Source organism: Bos grunniens, chromosome 18 (assembly GCF_055505025.1).
Source record: "Bos grunniens cultivar Pamir isolate PY7600 chromosome 18, Bosgru_T2T1.0, whole genome shotgun sequence".
Classification (NCBI taxonomy): domain Eukaryota; kingdom Metazoa; phylum Chordata; class Mammalia; order Artiodactyla; family Bovidae; genus Bos; species Bos grunniens.
Genome location: NC_141182.1, coordinates 45,000,751 through 45,022,562, shown reverse-complemented (window position 1 = coordinate 45,022,562; position 21,812 = coordinate 45,000,751). Strand labels below are relative to the sequence as shown.

The window sequence follows — 21,812 nt, the reverse complement described above, 5'->3', positions numbered from 1 at the left end:
CAGGAGATATGAGTGTTGATCCGTCAGACTGGCCTGGCCACACGTGCTGGTCAGAGTTGGGCCCAGAAGGGTACATGCAAGAAGGGCCTTGGATGACCTGGGGACACCCAGAGTGGAGGAGACTTGCCATGTGGAATCTCAAATCCACGACTCCAAGGTACTGGGGCTGAGCAAAGATCACTTGAATGTTCTCAACAGAAGGCCCAAAGTTTACAATCATTTAAAAAGCAACATGCCTTTAAAAGCTGTCTTTTAAAAAGTACTCATCTGTGGTAAACAGTACTCATCTATGGTAATCCATTTCTGAGTTAATTTTCTAAAAGGAAAGAATATAGTATGCCTGCAGCAAATACAATGTATAAACCCAGTAAGGCAGCAGAAACATGAACTGTGCAGGCATGTATAACAAGTATGCAGATGTCATTTATTTGGTCCATAAGTACAGTATAGTTGTATTTGAGTTTTACAAAACATCAAATATAAATAACCTGAAACTGTAACAATACACAAAAATTGGCTTCTTACACAGACATACCAGGCAGTACAAGCTGAAAACTTGAGTAAATTAACAACTGTTTTACATTAATATACATAGTGCCAGTTAACATTTAAAAACAAGTTTCAATGCATAGCACTCGATACTTCTTTGAATCTGTTTCAGTCAGTTAAGAGTATGAAAATGGTTAGATCTAGGCTAAAAATAATTCTTCTTCTAACCAAAAATAAAGGCATAATATTTATAACCAGGTATCAACTTTACTAAACCACAATATTTTAAAACTGTTAAATGATACCGAAGGGTATTTACATTAAAAAGGCAACATGCACGGTGTTGTTTCATCTCATGGACTGGTTATGCACATACTTTGTTCAAAGGGTTTTAAAACTATATTCCTACTTTCAATACAGCATACTGCAATGTTTCTAATAGTTCTAGCAAAATGAATGCTTTCAAAGGGAGCAGAATCATCTTCAAGTCACTGGTGTCAATATTTTCCCTTTGGAACAAAGGACGTAACAAATAACCTGGTTCTGCCCAGAAGGCCTTAATGGAGTAAGAGGTTCCGTTCAGAGGCATTTCTGTTCAATCTAATGCTATAACCTCATCAAGCTCCTCTGCCTGCTCTATGCGTGACCTTTTCGCACTGACACTCTCTTTCTCATCTAGCTTCCTCTTGCGACTTCTTTCTTCTTCACTGATATCAGCATTATTTGAGGGACCTTCTTCATCCGAATCAACTATGAGCACATCATCTTGCTCTTGTGCTTATTTCAGAAAAAAAGGGGAAAAAAATGGTTAAAAGTGGGGGGCGACTAGAAGCTCACTACAATTTTATGTACATGAAAAACTACTCTTCTAACATACATCAAACTTCAGAATGACTACCCTCAGGGAACCCTTGCTTTATACATTACGTATTTCTGTACTGTTTCACTGTTTTGTTACAAGCACCTATTTCTTTCCTAATCAAAACAAAAAATTTTAACAAGCATTATATAATTCAGAGGAACTGTTACAGCTCCTTGTTTCTATTTCTCCAACAGAAAAGGGGAGGGTGCGTATCCTAATATTCGTAGCAGTGATAATAGTAATAAACAACAACAATAACAACATATACATAGCACTTACAATGTGCCAGGAACTGTTCTGAGCACTTTGCATATACAACTCATTTAATCATCACAACCACCCTATAAAGAAGATAACATTATTATCCATTTTCCAGAAGAGGAAACGGAGGTACAGAGACTTGCCCAAGGTCACACAGTAGTAGCAGAGGATGGGATCGATTAAAACCCATGAAGTGGGGCTCTACAGTGCATGCTCTTAACTTACACTATGGTTGGAATTGTGTCACCCACCCCCGACATTCCACTAAGTCAAAGGCACAGTACCTACCTTACTGCTAGTCTCCAAAACCTAGCCACATAGTGGAAAATAAATGCACGCTGCAAATTATGATTTTTGTAAACTACCAGTCCTTTCCTCAAAATAGGATGATGAACCTTTCTATTTTTCGGGGGGGAGGTGGGGGGTGGAGGGCAGGGGCGAAGGGTCATGAACCCATGGCCCACACACTCTAGACCAGCAGTCTGGACTTCAACCTTTTTGCCACCAGGAACCAACTTCATGGAAAACAATTTTTCCACGGATTGAGGGTGGGGAGATGGTTTGGAGATGACTCAAGTGCATTACATTTATTGTGCACTTTATTTCAAATCTAGTGCCACTGCTGATCTAACAGGATACTGGTTGATGGCCCAGAGGTTGGGCAACCCTGCTCTAGACGATCTCTAAATTCATTTTCACAATGCTCGGAGAACATCAGAACCAAAGAAGCACTGATATTCCAAAGAATACCAAAGACACAGGGTCAAAGAAATGAAAACAGAGAAGGAAAAAATGAGTAACTTTTGGTTTCCTGACACTAAAGAACCAAGAGGTGTGTGTGTGTGTTTGGGGGGGTGGGGGGTGGTGCAGGTAGTGAACATTCACACTGGAGTACAGTAAAGCACCAACACTGAAAACCCAGGAAAAACAGAGCTTCTGATACACTCTACCAAAGTCACTGGTTCTGAGAAAACTGAAATGCTGTACTTACCAAGCATCTGTTCACTCAAAATAGTCAGATGCACTGATTCACTGTCCGCAAAAACATGCATATAAAATCCCAAAGTAGTACTACTCAGAATGAACCATCTTTATGCACTAGTACACTGACATTTCCAGTTGTAAAAATAAAATGTATCTATTTTCTATAAAAATTTTACCCAGTCTTAAATATCTTCATGGGTTATACGTTCAAAGTTCCATTAAAACAATGCCGAACCAACACACACCTTTAGTAGTCCTGTGAGTAGTTCTATTTTATGGTCAATGTTCATAAGACAATCAGTTTGTTGTAAATAGTCCTGCTTGGTGGGTGACTGCTGGCTGGGGCTGTGACTCACCTGTGGATGTGGAAGGCTGAGCTCCATCGTCGCTGCCATTGGTTATGCTTTTGGCAGCATCTTCAGCTTGCTTGGGCCCCACTTTTTCTGGGGCATCACCAACAACTTCAAATTCAACATCCTTTCCTAGGTCTTCACTGTAAGAAGAATCACGTACTATAACACTGAACCACTGCTATGACTATTTACAAAAGCAAAGGCGCACCAAAGAGAAATTGTCCTCAAACCTCAAAATGTGTATACTACATACACACCTTTTATTTGGCTTCTGATTTTCAAAGAGTTAAAAAAAAAGACTACATCATAGATTTTTATGTATTGGAAGCTCAATTCAAATGGTCAATAACACTGTCCTTTCAATTCAGGGAAAAAAATTTTAACTTTTATACCTAATGCAGAAAACTTGAGTCAAAAATTGTGAGGCCTGGTGTAATTCTTAGGCATTTTTTCTTCAGCTATATGAAAAGATTCTATACATGCTCTTCTGATCATAACCAGAGTAATTTAGTGTTTGGGGGCAGAGTTACACAGCTTCTCGATTTTCCTCCATCTTCACAGGCAGCACTCTGCTTTTGTAATGAGTTCCCAAAAACATGTACAAAAATTTAACGCATGAAAGTCAAACAAAAGACTTACATATTATAAGGGGGGTTCTGTTCACAGAGAGCTAAAAGATATGATAAAAAAGACCCTAATTATGCCTCCTCTTTTAGACATCAACTGATATATTTCCATTTCATTGTACATGTCCTTCCACAACTGAACACAAGCACACCACTGACATCCAACTGGTGTGTAATTGGGGCCAGAGATCACCCCCCAGCAAGACCTATCTCTGACTCACCTGTCTCATTTTATACTATTATTAATAACTCACATTCAGTTTTTCCTGCCCTTTCCTGCTTTTTATAAACTAAGTATATATAATGTAATACTCTTGAACAATTATACAAGTTCCGTACATTTGGGTATAGATGGCAACACTGGCAAAACACATCTGTTAGATATAACCTGAAGAAATGAGCCAGGGTACAGCTTAGAGGTATCAATGAGCATGAACCAACCTTGTTCAACAGATAAGCACACCAATGGAGAACCATCTGTATTTACGCTATGCTACATATGTACAAATATCCTGTAATACAAGCAGTATGGATACTTTTTAAAATAAAGTGGGCAGGATATAAAATAAAGTAAAAAGAAAAAAAATGTGACTCAGGAATCTATATATGGTAATTTTTAATGCTCTCTTGTTACTGTTCCAGATCACAATGAAACATTTGTTTTAGGGGAGAGATATTTCTTCCTTCCAAATTTTCTATTCAGTTCAACTATGAAAAGGAATGTACCCCTGATTATAACTATTCACACACCTGCATTTCTACCCTCTCTAGGTCTTTCTGATCAGCTACTATTGATGAGTTACCCTCAAACATTTCTTTCTGGATTCTCAGATTTTTCTGTAGGTCAAACCTCAGGGAACTTAATGGCCAACTTGAGCATATATATGGTGCAGTTTCAAATGAAAAGTAGGATTTAAGGGTAAGAAAACATTTTCTCTCCAATTTTAAGTTTATATATTCAAATAACTTCTTACACTTAAAATATTAACAGTTCCTACCTATGAAGGATGTTGATCAATAAAGTGTAGTCCTGAAGGAAGTCATCTGCTTGAAGTCGGCTCCCATTTCTAATTCCAAATTCTGACAATTTCTTGTGATTATTAGCTAAAAAATTTTTAAAGAAATTTAGATGCTTTAGTTATATCTCCATGAAGCAGTCAACCTTAGTTTTTACAAGATAAACCCCCTGCTATAAGCTGAATTGTATCTCCCCAAAATTCACATGCTGAAATGTCTCAGAATGTGACTGTACTTGGAGACAGTACTTTTTTTTAAAGAGGCGTTAAGTTAAAATGAGGCTGTTGGGGTGGACCCTAATCCAATCTAACTGGTATCCTTAGAAGAAGCCAAGGACAGGGGCCTCAGGAGAAACCAAACCCGTCAACCACCCCTCCAACATCGTCGCTGGACCCTTTCATTAAGACTTCTAGCCTCTGGAACTAGGATAAAATGTATTATTTATGTCACTTCCCTGTGTGTTTGGGTGTGATGGCCCTAGTAATCTAGTTCACTAAAACATCAGGCACTTAGGAACTCAGCCCTGAAAACTCAACTACCAAAACTTCAAGGAAACTAAACTGAGAAGTTCTGAGAAACTTCTCCCTTTGAAACCAAATTAATATGGAATCCTACAGCAGTCAATGACAACTTTTAGAATTGTTCAAAATATACTATTTCTAAAAAGGCTATCCACAATATCAACCATCAGCCAATTTTACAATTCAGTTATTGAATTGTAAACTTTTATTTCAATAGTTTTTTCAACATAAATTTTCTGCATTTCTCAATGGACAGCCAGAGAGGTCCCCCAAAACTAATCACTCCGACTCAATTCTCTCTTCCATGTCATTTCTGCTAAATCTGAATAGCCCCAGGATGGAGCACATGATGCCAAGCATCCACTAGCACTCAGTAAGCCTTTGCTACATGGATTATAAATATTCCAGTGAAGAATAAACTCTCCAATCAAACTTTTGGTGTTACCATCTCCTCCTACCTATTCCAGGGCCTTCCTGCCTTTAACCATCCTTTCTCTCCTGCATGTTCAAATGCTCAAGTTTCATTTACAAAACCGCCTCCTCATTTAGCTCCCAATTTACACTGTCTCCTCACAACAGTCAGTCTGCTTTACTGAGAATTTGCTCTTGCCTACGGACTGTATAGAATCTGTATAGCCACAGTGCCTGGCACAAACAAAGTAAAATGTATTTTAAATTCTTAAATTTTGCTTATAATTTTAAAACTTATGTTGTTTTCTACATAATCCAATGGATTCCCTGGCAGCTCAGCTGGTAAAGAATCTACCTGCAATGCAGGAGATCCCAGTTTGATTCCTGGGTTGGAAAGATCCCCTGGAGGAGGGCAGGGCTCCCCATTCTAGTATTCTTGCCTAAAGAATCCATGGACAGAGGAGCATGGTGGGCTACAGTCCATGGGGTCACAAAGAGTCGGACATGACTGAGCAACTAAGCACAGCACAACTATCTTTTTCTTCTTCTTCTTCTTTTTACCTTTTCGGTCTACCTGGAATGTCTCTGCAGACCAGTTAATTCCTACCCAGACTTCCATTTCCAAGCTCTTTCACACTCACTCAAATTCCACAGCCCAACATGTTCAAAAGGGAAACAGTCTCTGAGCAATTCTATCCAGGTGAATTAGCATCACTTCTGAAGCCTGAGTCTTGGCAATAGTTCTGTCCAAGCCTAACAATGCTACTCTTCCTCACCAGTGCTCTACATTCAGACTCTGCAAATCTCAAAACTGTCATTTGCTTTTGCGTTAGTAAAAATCCCTCACTTCCCTCAGTTTTTTTCTAACTGGCTCCCCACCTCCACTGTCACATCCTTGCCTTACTCTTCTGCAGATTACACATTACGACCCTGCTTAAACCCTAGAGGGAGCAGGGAATCGGCGGGGGGAAAGATACACACACCCATATACTACACACATGACACACAAAATCCTCAAGCTGCACCACTGCTGCCAACCCCACAGCACCCTACCTTCCAGGAAACACAACAGCTGGTCATTCCTAAAGCCCTTTATAGTGCTTTATAAGTGCACGCCTTTGCAGATGCTGTTCATTCTGCCCAATTGCAGACTCTCCCCTCTCAGTTCTTCATCAAGAATTGGCCCAGGAGTCCTCTCTCCTGTGATATGCCCCCTTGCCCTGTTAACCTTCCCTTTACAAAACTTCATTCAAACTTTGTACACCTTCCCTCTACAGTATTTCTTAGATGACACTAAATCTACTTGTTGCTAATCTCTCATCTCCTTCTAGGCTGTGAAATAGCCAGGGACTATTATCTTATTTATCCTTGAATTACAAATATCTATGACTATTCCTATAATACAGCATTTCAAAGGCTCGGAATAAATGCTCTCTCACCCTCAACAGCGCATGTATTCTGTGGTAAAGGGTCACATTTAAGCCACTTAGATTCTAGACCAGTTTCCATTTTTAAGGTCCTAGCCTTTAAAAGAGCTGGCTAGAACTAATGGGAGGACATTTAGTCATTTTTTCTTTTTGGTGAAACCATATTTAACTAGAATTTTAATAAAAAACAGACTACTAGCCAGCCAAAGCACGACCTCCAATTACTTACGACCCAATATCCCCAAATTTCTGGGCAAGAAACTATAGCCAAAAAGAATCCTGACACTCTCCAACAAGACAGATGAGGTATGGGAACTTCAAAGTCCATTCAGATTGACCACTGTGATCCTCAGTACTGTAAACAGTAAATGGAAAAACTAACGTGCACCCCTTCACTCAGGGTGAGGGTGAGGGAACAAGGCAATGTATAATACCTTCTGTCTCTCCCTCTTCTGAAGATATTAGGATTGTTCCTTTTCCATCTTCAATTTGGACATCTGGTGCTACCATAGCAAATTTTTCTTTCACAATCTATAAGGAAAAAAATTCAAAATGTTAACATATGGAATTAAAGACCACAAATAGCCTAGACTTCTTATAAAGGCTCTTAACTCTCTCCTTCCACTGGAATTCACCCAATTACCTCATGCCCACGTTCTATCTGGAGAAGGCAATGGCACCCAACTCCAGTACTCTTGCCTGGAAAATCCCATGGATGGAGGAGCCTGGTAGGCTGCAGTCCATGGGGTCGCTAAGAGTCGGACACAACTGAGCGACTTCACTTTTACTTTTTACTTTCATGCATTGGAGAAGGAAATGGCAACCCACTCCAGTGTTCTTGCCTGGAGAATCCCAGGGACGGGGGAGCCGGGTGGGCTGTCATCTATGGGGTCACATAGAGTTGGTCACGATCGAAGCAACTTAACTGCAGCAGCACGTTCTATCCCATGTTTGACCACTGATGAAGATCAGGTAACACTTCCTCCAGATGGGGACTAAGAACTCTTGGCTGGCTCTTGGTATTTTGTCCTTCCCAGCAGATTAGGTACTAAGCTAGACACTTGACATATTTTATCTTAGTCTCTATTACAACTCCATACTGGAAGATGTTTTATAGATGAAAAACTTCTCATCAATCTGATTCTCTGATAAATAGTTTTCCCCTTCCCAAGCTCCATCTCTTCCCAAGTTCCATATCCCCTTCGCAAATTCCAAGATGGATCAGGAGTGATTAATACTATTAAATCTTACCTGATCCTAAACAAACAAACCAGCCAAAAAACCAAACAACAGATAACTCTCTAAAGGTCCAATTACACTCCAAATATGTGGAATTACCTTTAGCTCAAGAATGAGTAGATACCAATTATAATCATTTCTTTCCTAAGAAAGAACAAGGGGCAACCACCCTCTGCTGGCCAACATATCAAGTTCAGCTCCTTCTCCATCCAAAACATAAGTTCAAATCAACCTGTCCAATGTAACCAGTTCTGGGAGAAAGGCCATTCATTCTCAAGCAGCCTTGAGGGCCACAAAGTGTAGTCCTTCATGTCGGGAGGCATATAAACATGAAACATCACAATGTACACAATCAGAGGAACTATGTGAAGTGATTTCCAAAGTGAGAAGTGACACCCATTCAGGTCACTTGCTCTTTCCTAATTTAAAAAAAAAAAATACTAGGAGGAACTGAAGGACCAGGCTATAGGACCAAACCATACCTTAACCGTCCATCTCTCACACCAAAGCTCTACAGGTGAATCCAGGTGTGCTAACAATGCATCGCCTCAGGGACTAGCTTAATACACCATTACTAGAAACCTAAGGAACACAGAATTTTCTTGTGAAGATACTATGCTACCTATCTGTGTGCCACCTGTGGTCCACATTCTAGCCAAATGTACCTATTCCTCTCTGGGATGTGAAACACACATTCTGGAACCACAGAGAGAAAAGTCAACAGGACACAGATGGCAAAGGAACGCACCTCAGTATTCAGGGTAATTATCTGGCTTTTAGTTTATCACAGTACACTGTAAAAGGCAAAAGGGGACTTGTTTTTTTCTTACAAAGAGTAACCCTGTGGAAGAGAACCAGGCTCTGCACTTACCTTATCTTGTAAGGTGAGAACCGTCACTTTATGAACATTCAGCCGCACAGTCACCTCTGGCTTGCTGGCACATACGTAACAGTTAGGATTGGGAGCATCCAGTGCACAAGGCACAAGAAGCTTCTTTCTTGGGTTTGGTTGTTTATTCAAAAAAATCTTTGGCGGAAAAAAAAAAAAAACCACAAGTAGAAATCAGGAATCTGAGTTATAATTTTATATACCATAGAACATTCACTTAAATATTCCCTTCCAGATGGCAAAGGATAAGGAAAATCAAGACCTTAAAAGGCTGACTTTTTCCCCAACCTTTTCAAATTAGCCACCTTGTAAATAAGGCTGAGCTTACTGAAATCTTGTTGTACTGAAAACTAGACTATTCTGCAAACTAACTTAGCATGAATAAGGGCCAAACCATACTTGTCTGTGGTATCATCATTGAATCAGTTTGGAGTGCCTTCCTAGTGGTTATTCTTATCAACTTTAAGTCAATTTCTAACAAGACCAGTGCACTAATTTCTCTAATGTTTGCACAGATACAAGGACCAAATTGAGCTGCATTTCTTTTCTAATTTTCTGATGACTGTGATATTAACATTCACATAACTAAAGGAAAAATAATGTATGTCTGGCACTATTACCATTTTCATAATACCCAAACCAAAAAAAAAAAATTACATGAACCAAGGGAAATAAAAAACAAACTGCACTGAAGTTACAACTGTCAAGAGAACACCGGACGCTAATACACAAATTCTTACTGTGGAACTACCATGTAGTATGGTATCTGTTAAGATGAATAATCTCTGAAGAAGAACCCTATCAATTCCCCCCAACTTAAAGAAGTAAATCCCTTGACAAGCATTAAGTGCTAGGCAGAGGCCTCCTATAGCCTCTCCCCACAATGAATATACACTTGTACTGCCAGGGCTGGAATAGGGGACAATGGTTGATCTTCACTGGGAGGGTAACTCCGCTAAGAGAAATCGACAGTAATAAAAACAACTGCTAACACTACTAATATTCAGGCTAACACTTCTTTTAACCTATCCTGAGATTCATTTATAAATGGGAACAAAGGAAGCCCAGACATATGGGTATCATTAGCTCAAGACAGGAACAGAGATGAGCAAGTAAAGAAATAAGAAAAATGTTACAGGACAAAGTAAGACACTTGTTCAGGCTGCTATAAAAAGATAAGACATAAAAAAATATAGTTCTCAGAAATTAAAAACATGATAGCCAAAATAATTTAAACAGCTGAACCAAGATGTCAGACTGGCATTATGATTCCACATTCCCTTACCCTGAAATTTCATGGAAACAATAAAAAGTATTTTAAGAATGCATTAATAATGACACTGAAAAGTTAAGAGTACCATCATAGACTAGACTAGGTTTTTTGCTTTTGTTTTTAAAAGACATTTCTGGAAGTAAACTGGTCCTTTTATTTTAACATTACTGCAAAAAGGAGAACCTAAAACAATAGCAAAATATTGGCTCCAATATTTTTAGGAAGTTTTTTAAATCCTCAGTGGTATGAAGGCAAAGTATCTTCAGACATGCAAATTCAATTCAGAAAGAAAACAGGAATCCAAAGGGAATATTCAAGTGGCTTTATTCTTAAAAGATAAACCCAGTCCAACCACTACTAATGCAGGAAACTCATGATAGGAGATGTTCACATAAAGGGGAGGATAAAAAAAGAGGAGAAAAATTTCTTCCTTGCAGAAATAGCAAGAAATCTCAACCTTGGTGCTTCGTGAGGGAAGAATATCTTCCTTTATAATTCATTACAGTAAGATAGGGTTCATGCAGATTTGCTGTCTGAATATATATGTGGGCTAAGAAACTAAAACTGAGAATGTGAAAGTGGTCTCAGGTTGGTAGAATCCCAGGCACCCAGATATAAACAAACACAAATCCTCTTTGAAGAAATACACCTTCAATGGGTCCTTAAAGAATTACCACAGATACAGTGTTAACAAATATAATTGTTTTAAAAAAAAATATATATATATATACACATATCACATAAGCAAACAAACACTATGAGAGAGATCTAACAGAAATGACATAAGCTCATCCATAAAGATTTCAGGCATTAAAACAACCAAAAATAACAAAGTTATAATAACATAAACTTTAAAATAAAAAGGGAGACTGACAAAAATGCCTGAAGAACAGAGTACTATAAAGTGACCAAACAGAATTTTAAAACCAAAATACTCTTAGAATTGGAAAGTGAAGAAAAGTTAATACAAAGGACCCACAGAATGAGTTGTAAGAATTCAGTAAAACTAGAAATGTTAGAGCAAACTAGCTTCTGCTTCCATTTTAGACAAAAATAAGAGAAGCAAATGTGTGTTCCTTTTTGTAACTTCCAGGAACCTTACTTAAACATGCAACTCACAAGGTAACTTGAACAATTACTTTTCCATTGTTTTAAACCAAATGTTATTGTTTTAATTTTAAAATTGCAAATAGAAACACTCACTGTTCTACACTGGTCTATTTTTCCTGATAAAATCTTCAATCCTTCCAATACTATCAACCCAGCAATCACTGCATTAGTAGTAGCGATAGCAGGAATAATGTTCCCTGCCATTGCTGGAAGAAAAAAAAAAAAAGTTTAGCTGTTAAAAAAACAAAAAACAAAAAACAAAAAAAGAAACTTAGAATTTAGAGGACACAACTGAAGTACAAACAACTTACATTTGATATCGAATCTGCTTTTCATATTCATACTGAAAATATGCATCCTGAGATTTGCAGCAGAGGTGACAAAATCCATTGCAGATGGGTCGTCCTGTCAATAATTTAAACAATTTAACAAATCTCCCCACAAATTTACTAATTTGGCTAGTACTGCTTTCAGAACAGCACTTCACAAGTTTCTAACACGTCATCTAGAACAAGAGATGGCCTCCAGGGAAAGGCTGGTCTGGATGAGAAGTGAACAAGGGCTTGCTTGGGATCATCAGCTCCAGGGATACAGGAATGTGGCCTGCCAAGAGCCAACAGGTTTTAGGAATTCACTCCTGCGTCCACAAATGCACTGGAGACAGAGAGTACACAGATCAGAACACCAATTCTATTTACTGATGGTGGCAAACCTTCCCTGGGTCCATATCGTCAATAAGCTTGTCTGATGAGTACAGAACTCAGGGATGAAGATACAGACTGGTTTAAGAAAGCTACTTCATTAAAGCCTCAGAAATACCTAGAATACCTCTTTTTGCTTGCTTTCTCCAAACTCCCTTCACAAACACTGCACTCCTATATTGGCTGATTCTTTTCAGATGTGGCAGGACAGAGTTTTCCCTTTACAATTGCCATTATTTCTAAGCATATATCCTACTCTAATTCGATTTCACCAAAGTTTCGTGCTTTGAACTGAGAAAAACTATCCTAGCCCATAATGCAGAAACGCCCAAGTATGAAAGAAAAAGCACTGATAGGATGTGGGTTCTTCACATACTTATCTGGCTGGCTGAGTAACCACAGGCAAATAAATCCCCGACCCCAAATTGCTTAATGTGTTAAATGGGGAAAATTATATAAACATCTTGTAAGGCTGTGGCGAGGATAAGAATGATTACTTAAGAGTACCCAAAACAGGGTCCATCAGGTACTTCCCCAGGCAGCTGGCTTATCACATCCATTAGTTACAGATCTTACTCACAGAGAGTAACAATTTGCAGTTCCAAGTTTTGTTATTGAGTCCCTGTATACAGATGAAAACCTACTACACCAGTTATAAAAATACAATGAAAAAAAGTTTTAATACTGATCCCTTACAGCACACAAAACTTAAAGACTAATGTTTGCAACTCTCCAAAATCTAAATTTACCAGCTTTATTTCAGATGTCTGATTCAACCCCCATTTCAAAATTTGCACATATAAAGCTATCTTGTGCTCAGTTGTGTCCAACTCTTTGCAACACCATGGACTGCAGCCCACCAGACTCTTCTGTCCAAGGGATTCTCCAGGCAAGAATACTGGAGTGGGTTGCCATTTCCTTCTCTAAAAGTTATCTTAGTTCTCTAAAACTGATCAAACTTTTCTCCTTACTTTGAAATTAATGGCAAATCTTTACCAAAATCTGAACATACAAACTTTAGCAGATTAATCACTTATAGTCACAGAAAGTATTGAGTACAATTAAAAACAAGTAAAATTAATTCACTAAATCCCAAAATGTAACATTTAACTGCAAGATCTATTAAATATTGTTTTAACTTGTAAAAATAAGTACATATCCTTATTGTACTGATAAGTCTCTCAGAACTCAAAGCATTATTAACTATTTCAATAGTAAGGCAATTTTATTACTTTCAAGGCCAAATAAGGCCCATGAGCTGTTGTCTCCAAAAGGGTATTATGACTTCTATTAATAAATCTCTATTACGTAAGAAGCTCTCTTAAAGCTATTTTCTTAAATCAGAGAAATATTTTACCACAGTAAAGTCACATTATTTTTCTAGTCAACAGTTACAAACTATGAACATATGAGAATCTAAAATGAGGTTTTATGATATTGCTTAAATTCACATACAGAAAATTCATAGTTCAATGTAGTAATTAGAGGTGAAAACATCAAAACAAAATCAATGTCCTCAAAATCTGGTAGAATAAAAACAATATCCCAACATTACTAGGTTCTGATATAGCTCAAGAACTAAAACACACATTTGATATACAAGTAACTGCCACACATTTTCGACACAAACCTTGTCCCATATGAGCTCAGCTCCATCCCCCTTTTCTGCTAAATGAACTCTCAAAGTCTCAATGCTCTTTGAAAAAAGACATGCATAGCTCTTGACATCTAGAACCTGCTGGTCTTTCAGACCTAACTGGGGTTCGTTTTGTTGATCTGATGCACTGGTTTCTTCTCCTGGAAAAGAAGTATTAGAAATTTACTCCTAACATCTTTCCTTTACTCAGTTTAACATTCAATGCCTGACAATAAAAAAATTATATGAAACAAATTTCATTAATTATCACTATGATACAATTATGCATACATTTGTAAGAAATTGGTCAATATTATGCAAAATTAAGCAAGAAAATGGTCAATATTGACATGGGAAAGGTGTGAGACTCTCAGAATTTCACAGATTACTGGAGGATTCAAGAATACAACATAGACAAGGTAATAAGCATTATGCCCAGAATACAGTATCAATAAGTGGAAGCTACCACAGCAATACTAGAACTGAGCCATAAAAGAAGTATTTGTTACTGTAGATAACTACAGGAAACTGCTTCAAACTGACACCCTAAATCTCCTGGGGCCTTTTAAATTTCAATATGCTAAACACTGCTGTGCAAAGCAAGTTGAGACACAATGTGTTGAAGAGAGGGGTAAGGAAGCAACCACTACTACATTAGTTTTTCCTCACTCAAAGCTACAAATATGTCCCAAAGTTTAAGGAACAACACTTTACATCCGGGAGAATATGAAATAATTAAATGTTAACTGATAAGGGACTAGGTTAAAAAAGACTGAGAACAGCAAGTCAGAGTATGTAAATAGTATGATTCCATTTACGTAAAGTAACCACACAACTGCCTGTGTCTCTGTGTAGTTATCACCAAGACAGCCTTAAAACGTTCGTAGTAATTATTTCTCCAGGTGATGAGGTATCCAGTGATTTTCCTTCTTCATACTTTTCTGAACTATTTCAATTTCTTAGCATGGGTGTACACCACTGTATACCAAGAAATAACAAGGCTATTTAAAGACTTCAGGTGAGAGAATTTCCAACTTAGGAATCCCAAAGAGAAAAATGTACCCTTCACCTTGACTTTGCACTTCAGCCCAATCCAATGGAACTGGAGGTTTCCTTTTCCGCCATAGTTTGTCCATCGTCAACAGATATCTGATATCATCTTTAAAAAGCTAAGACAGAAAGGAAGAAAGATAAATTCCACGAACCCTACTGTCCCTATCCTGATAAAAATATAACAAAATTACCCTGCTGACTTCACATTATAAAATCTGATTTAAAGATCTGAGGACATGCTATATAACAGTAGATTAACAATTCTCAAGGCGGGGGGTAGGGGGGAGGTGCACACCTAAAATCTTTGTGTAAAAAGAAATTTTACACACAACGCTTACACTTGAAACGGTTAAAATCAGAGATGCTGAGAAAAGCAGAGCAAGGGAGCTCTGAACTGTGCTGATTGACCCCGTCCTCCCAAATCACTTCCCCATACTGGCTCCTCAGATCAGCTGCAATCGCAATCATACCATTCAAGGGACTAAGTAACTACACACCAACTCCACAAGAAGTGAGCCTACAGGTACCAGTTAGCAACATCTTCAAGTTTGTGGGTACTTCCAATAAAGCATACACATTTTACAAGTGCTCAAACAGAAATTAAGAACCACCTGCAACACCTCTGAAATGTGCCTCCCCAGTCCCCCACAAAGAACCTCAAACACACAAAACAATTCCTATTTCAAAACTAAAACCAAAGATTACCACATATAGATTGAGACTATCACACGAATCACACTTTCTATGTGGTAGAATTTCAGATGATTTTAATAGTTTTACATTTTCCTTAGCTGTATTTCTTATTGATTTATTCCACACATTTTTTGTATAAACCAGATATGAATTTAGATATGGCTAAAAGTTAGAACTATTTCTATCAAAATACACTCAACTGAGTATCTATCAAACATCCTTAATCTTTGGAAAACCAGCCAAATATACAAATAATAGTACAATTTAGTGTGAAAATCACAGACCTCTGAGTACTGTTAAGTTATTCTGTTCTACCTGAGGAACAGGGACAGAGTTGGTAACATCTGAAATGCGTACAAAGGGAAGGAAATGAGGGGTCCTGTATGATTTGGGTAACAAATTTGGCTAGAGACATTTTATAGAGGAACCTTAGTGCTTGGCTGTAAAGCCTGCCAGGCAATGGGGAATTAGCATGGATTTCCAAACACCAGCTCCACAGCCTTTTCTGTTCAATTATTAAATACTAAGATCTTCACACTCTGTCTCGTTCTATAAACCTAACTCAACCAAATCTCTAAACTGGTTAACTACCCACAGAACCATGTGTCATCTCGCTCACGTTCCATAGAGGAAGTCTCAAAGTCTATCACCTTCCACACTCCCCCGATCCCTATGCACACATCTGTTTCCCCACCTACCTCAGAGATGGCACCACTATTCACCTGCTGCCCAGCAGGAAACCGGGAAGTATTCTTGGTTTCTCATGTTATACAAAGTTCAGTTTGTATAAAATGGATAATCCACACTCCAATGGGATTGCAGATGGGTTCTACTTCCAATTACTGCAGAAGGCACTGTCCCATACTGGTTACAAGAGGAACACCAGGTCCTACAAGAGTGCACTGCATATTTCCTATACCTTATACTGACCCTACAGACTACCCTTCAATGGATTCCCACTGTCTTGGTGTAATATCCTTATCATGACCTAGAAAATCCTGCCAGATAGAGTCTCAGCTTACCTTTACAGTCCTCCTTCCACTCTCCCTTTTAATGGGAATTATTTCAGTTCTTCAACCTGAGACTGACTTTCTACATGCTGCATTCTCATCCCCACCCTTACTCGTTGAAATCTGGAGTTGAAATGTCATTTCCTCTGGACAGCCTCTTCTGGACCCTCATTCCAGTCAGTAATAATGTTTAATAACAAGGAGGGTTAAGTCTACTTATTATTACAGGTTCCAATACATTTGAACTTAATCTCATTACACCCTGAACTCAAAACTGCTTGTTCAATGTTTGACTTCCCTTCTAGACTCTGAGTTCTCTCCCCTACAAAAAGCTGGGACCCTATTTTCTGTCTCCGTCACTGTTAAAGCTTCTGTACTTTAAGTGTGTGGCACACAGCAGATACTTAAAGTTACCTGTTGCACAACAGATTAGAGACATACTTCAGATTATTCTGGCGTTCAACTGCTCAAATTGGAATGGAAATAGGTATATAGACACTAGTTTAGAAAATACTGTCACTATCCATAACAGAGTTAAGCACATTTGATTTTAAGCATAATCAAAATCAGCAAAGGAATGTAAAGAAGAGAACAGGAGAAACCAAAGGTGAGTTATATAAAGAAAACCAGTGAAAGTGAGGGAAGGAAAGATAAGAGTGCATAAATAAGCCGCTGTTTTTATCTTCTATAAAGATGCTATACTGATTTAGTATTCATGTTAAAATTTCAAATCGGTTTATCCCAACTACATCACAATGAATTCACTAAGACAATGCTGTGTTCTCTGTGTGTACCCAGTGGTGTTCGACTCTTTGCAACCCCATGGACTGTAGCCCACCAGGCTCCTCTGTCCATGGGATTTCTCAGTCAATAATACTGGAGTGGGTTACCATTTCCTTCTCCCGGGGATCTTCCCAGTCCAGGGATCAAACTCATGTCTACTGCATTGGCAGGCAGATTCTTTACCACTGTGCCACCTGGGAAGCCCAATTAAATCACACACTAGCTTAAAACAGGGTAATAAAAATGGATCCACAGTTATAAAAACGGTAATCCTAACCTTGGTAAAAAGTTTAACTGGATCATATCCAGTTGATTTAGCCCATTCCTTGGTGGAAACACGTTTAATGTCACCATCTTCATTAGATGCTCTGGCTCTGGCTTCGGCTTCCATTGGTTCCCCTACAAAACAAACACTAGTTTATTTTCAACTGTAGTTCGTGTAGAATGAATCTCTCATCCACCTTTGAGGGGTGTGGTGGCATGGGGTCACTCATGGAAGCCACTAGCATGTGAAACATTCTGAATTCAAGGAGAAAGAATTAGAACATGCTCATCACCATTTTTTTCTACTTCAGTTTCTGAAGGCCACATGCAGAGTAGTTCAAGTACAGACCTGGGAACAACTCCTGCCCAGCTCTATTTACTAGATTTGTGAGATTTCTCTGCAGCATGTTTCTTCACAAGTAAAATGGCACGACTCATTTTTTAAAACATCATTTAAAGATGAAACAAGAACATAACACATTATCTAGCATATAACAGCAATTATTTCCCCCTCCCCCTGCCTTAAGCTACCAATATTAAATTAGCAAAATAAAGACAGTAGTCGTCAATAAAAAAATATATATCCCAACTAGTTTACTCACAGGAAGCTTCAGGGTCAGCTCTGTCAGGAGATACTTCTTGATCAGCATCTTCTTCTCCAAACAACTGGCTATAATTTAAGAATAGTAAATATTTATGTACACCAAAATATTCTGAACAAATGATACCTTTTCCAAGCTTCCTCAAATCTTCAGAAGCGATGAAAATTAAGTAATTGATAAATTATATTCCAGAAACCTCAAAGTATTTAAGCCATCTGTTTAAAACAGCTTGCATTCTCATTTGAACCACAACACAGAGAAGGCAAAATTTTAGTAGACCCAGATTCATTTCTGTCAGCTAGCTTCTGCAAATTCCTGTTAAAATTGTTGATCAATAGACAGGTGAGTGGCTTTACATTCCAACACAGACAGTATTTCACTTCTAGAATAACAGCTGTGAAGTATACCTGCAACTATATTAAACAAACAGTGACACACCTATTGTGTGTGAGGCACTGCTGAAGCTGCAGGAAACTCAGCAGGAAGACATTCTATCATAGTAGTATGCATATTTACCTATCTTTACCACTTAAGAGTCGTATGAAATAACGGGGAAGTATTAAGCTGAAACTCCCTCTTATTAATCAAGCTATCCTAAAAACTGTTTAATAACTTTTCAACCTTTCATTAAGTATAGGACTTACATTAAAATCCCAAAGATCCTGATACATTTTACAAGAAAATGGCAATCTGTTTCCAACACTGGTTGTACCCCCAAAATACACTCCCAAAATAGCATACATGAGTTCCTACGGATTAATTTCCTCTCCAGAAAACATTCTGCCAAACTAGCAAGTATAAAATATCAACAGTATGTTACTGTGGCTTTATTCTTGATTTTGCAAGTTAATCATACAGTTGAACATTATCTTTATTTGCTTATTGCCTAGATTTCCCTTTAAGTAAAAAAAGTGTCTACTAGTATTGTCAGGTTGTCCCTCTCTTATTACAGGAATATATTCCAGACCACAATTTTAGTTCCTTATGTTGCAGTTAGTTCATCCCATATAATAGCTTAATTGTGTATACATCATTGAACCTCTCTTGATGATGAAATACTAAATGAATTTGAATGTATCAATCCTTTTTTATAATTACTTTTATATCTTGAGAAATTGTTCTTTAATCCAAAAGATAAAGATTTTCTCCTGTATCAGAACAATTTAAAATTTTGCCTTTCACATCTGAATAATTAACCCACTTCGACTTAATTTCTATACATTATTAACTTACACATATTGTTTTAAGTAGAGAATATAATTTTTTCCACGCAATGGCACCCCACTCCAGCACTTCTGCCTGGAAAATCCCATGGATGGAGGAGCCTGGTGGGCTGCAGTCCATGGGGTCACTAAGAGTCGGACACAACTGGGCAACTTCACTTTCACTTTTCACTTTCATGCATTGGAGAGGGAAACGGCACCCCACTCAGTGTTCTTGCCTGGAGAATCCCAGGGACTGGGGAGCCTCGTGGGCTGCTGTCTCTGGGGTCGCACAGAGTCAGACACGACTGAAGCGACTTAGCAGCAGCAGCAGGCTTTAGTCTTCCATATAAATTTTATAATCAGATGAACAAGTTCCAATAAAATCCCTGATAAAATTTTAATCAGAACTGTACTGAATCATTAATACTTTATATACACAAACTAGAATAAATGTATATTTTGCTCTGTCAGCTAAGAAGGCCTAAAACAAATGGCATCCACATCTATGCCTAAGCAGTTGTATCCGGGCTTCTAATATCATTCTTCAATAAAAGAAACCAGGGTTCCTTGAAGAAATGTCTAATTCTAGGGCTGAAGCAGGAAATACACCAGATGAACCTGGAGCATCTTATAGTACCAGAAAGTAAGGAATTACTCCAAAAAAAAAACCCCACTACACTTTGATGGCTACATATCAAAGAGCACAAGGCCAATTGAAGAGCTCCCAATGGCCAAAGATGGAACAATCTGAGCAACAAAATTAAACAGTATATTAGATTATAGTGAAAGTCGCTCAGTCACATCTGACTCTTTGCCACGCCACGTACTATACTGTCCATGGAATTCTCCAGTCCACAATACTGGAGTGGGTAGCATTTCCCTTCTCCAGTGGATCTTCCCAACCCAGGAAATCGATTCGGAGTCTCCTACATTGCAGGTGGATTCTTTACCAATTGAGCTATCAGGGAGGAAAAACCCATTAGATTATAACTATAAAATACATTCAGTATCAATGCATCTACATGGATAACAAACACTACCTTAAGTGATCAAGGCCTACATTAATAGTCATAAATTATGTTGATAACATGTACCCCTCATATGAGGAGGAAAACAACACTGTCTCTCTGAGGTCTTCATTCCAATAACCTATAACCACACTAAGAAAAACATCAGACAAATTCCAGTAGTGGGGCATCCTACTAAATACCTGACTGCTGCTGCTGCTAAGTCGCTTCAGCCGTGTCCAACTCTGTGCGACCCCATAGATGGCAGCCCACCAGCCTCCCCCGTCCCTGGGATTCTCCAGGCAAGAACACTGGAGTGGGTTGCCATTTCCTTCTCCAATGCATGAAAGTGAAAAGTGAAAGTGAAGTCGCTCAGTCGTGTCCCACTCTTCGAGACCCCATGGACTGCAGCCTTCCAGGCTCCTCCTGACTAGTACTCTTCACTCTTCAAAATTAACAAGGTCCTCAAAAACAAGGAAAGTCTGAAAAACTGTCACAGCCTCCTTAAGGGGGATCTAAAGATATGATAAGTAATTATGTGGTATCCTGGAATAGATAAGAAACACTGGGTAAAAACTAAGGAGATTTAAATAATCTTTGGACTTCGGTTAATAAACAATGCATCAATACTGATCCATTGTTACCTACACATCATACATTAGTACCATAAGATGTTGACAACAGAGGAAACCTAGTGTGGGAACTTGCTACCTTCTCAATCCTTTTTTCTAAATTTGAAACTGTTCTAAAAACTAAAGTCTATTAAAAAGAAAAAAAAAAGTTTCCCAAATAAATAAAACCGGCAAGTGTATTTCTCATGAAATTTTGTCATTATATGTGTACTTTTCTGAGTGAGTATGTAATACCTTAATCAAAACATAAAACTGTTTGCTGCAGATTTCTAGAAGATATCAACTTGATAAAATTCTCTTCTTAGTTTACTAAGAAGATGAAAAGGTGTTCGCTAAATTTTACCAAACATTTTTCCTATATCTATAAAGATTATATAGTTTCTCTTTCTCAATGAAGTAAACGGCATTTATAAATCTTTCCAGTGTTACATCATGCTTGCATTCCTGGAATAAATACAACTGGGCATCCTTTTTGTTTTATATCATTTAGATTTTTTAAAATTTATTTTTGGCTGCGCTGGGTCCTCCAGTTGCGATGCGGTGGCTTCTCTTGCTGTGGGGCACAGGCACTAGGCTGCTCGGGCCTCAGCACTTGTGGTGCCCAGGCTTAGCCGCTCCACGGCATGTGGAGTATTCCTGGACCAGGGATCGAACGCATGTCCCCTGCATCGGTAGGTGGACTCTCAATCACTGGACCACCAGAGAAGTCCCCCTCTTTCCTTTTTATGATCAAACTTGCCAATTTATTTTTCACTCTTACCTCA

At 38.3% G+C, this 21,812-nt stretch overlaps 1 protein-coding gene across 2 annotated transcripts in view; it reads right to left on the bottom strand.

The window, feature by feature from the left end:
• Positions 1-403: 403 nt before the first annotated feature.
• The window catches only part of UBA2 (ubiquitin like modifier activating enzyme 2), a 30,635-nt gene continuing 9,226 nt past the window's right edge, over positions 404-21,812 (bottom strand). Inside the window, exons 7-18 of one of the 2 annotated variants that reach the window (XR_015145759.1) lie at positions 18,205-18,272; positions 17,616-17,737; positions 14,869-14,968; positions 13,794-13,960; positions 11,774-11,867; positions 11,556-11,668; positions 9,062-9,217; positions 7,386-7,482; positions 4,574-4,679; positions 2,953-3,089; positions 1,631-1,692; positions 404-1,266 (exon numbers count right to left, since the gene is read on the bottom strand). Coding sequence is in view for 1 of the 2 variants with exons in the window: in XM_086351783.1 (XP_086207909.1) it covers positions 1,085-1,266; positions 2,953-3,089; positions 4,574-4,679; positions 7,386-7,482; positions 9,062-9,217; positions 11,556-11,668; positions 11,774-11,867; positions 13,794-13,960; positions 14,869-14,968; positions 17,616-17,737; positions 18,205-18,272 (1,342 nt within the window). In the remaining variant the exon portion in view is untranslated. The remainder of the gene's footprint in view (positions 1,267-1,630; positions 1,693-2,952; positions 3,090-4,573; positions 4,680-7,385; positions 7,483-9,061; positions 9,218-11,555; positions 11,669-11,773; positions 11,868-13,793; positions 13,961-14,868; positions 14,969-17,615; positions 17,738-18,204; positions 18,273-21,812) is intronic. The other variant, XM_086351783.1, reaches the window with a different exon arrangement.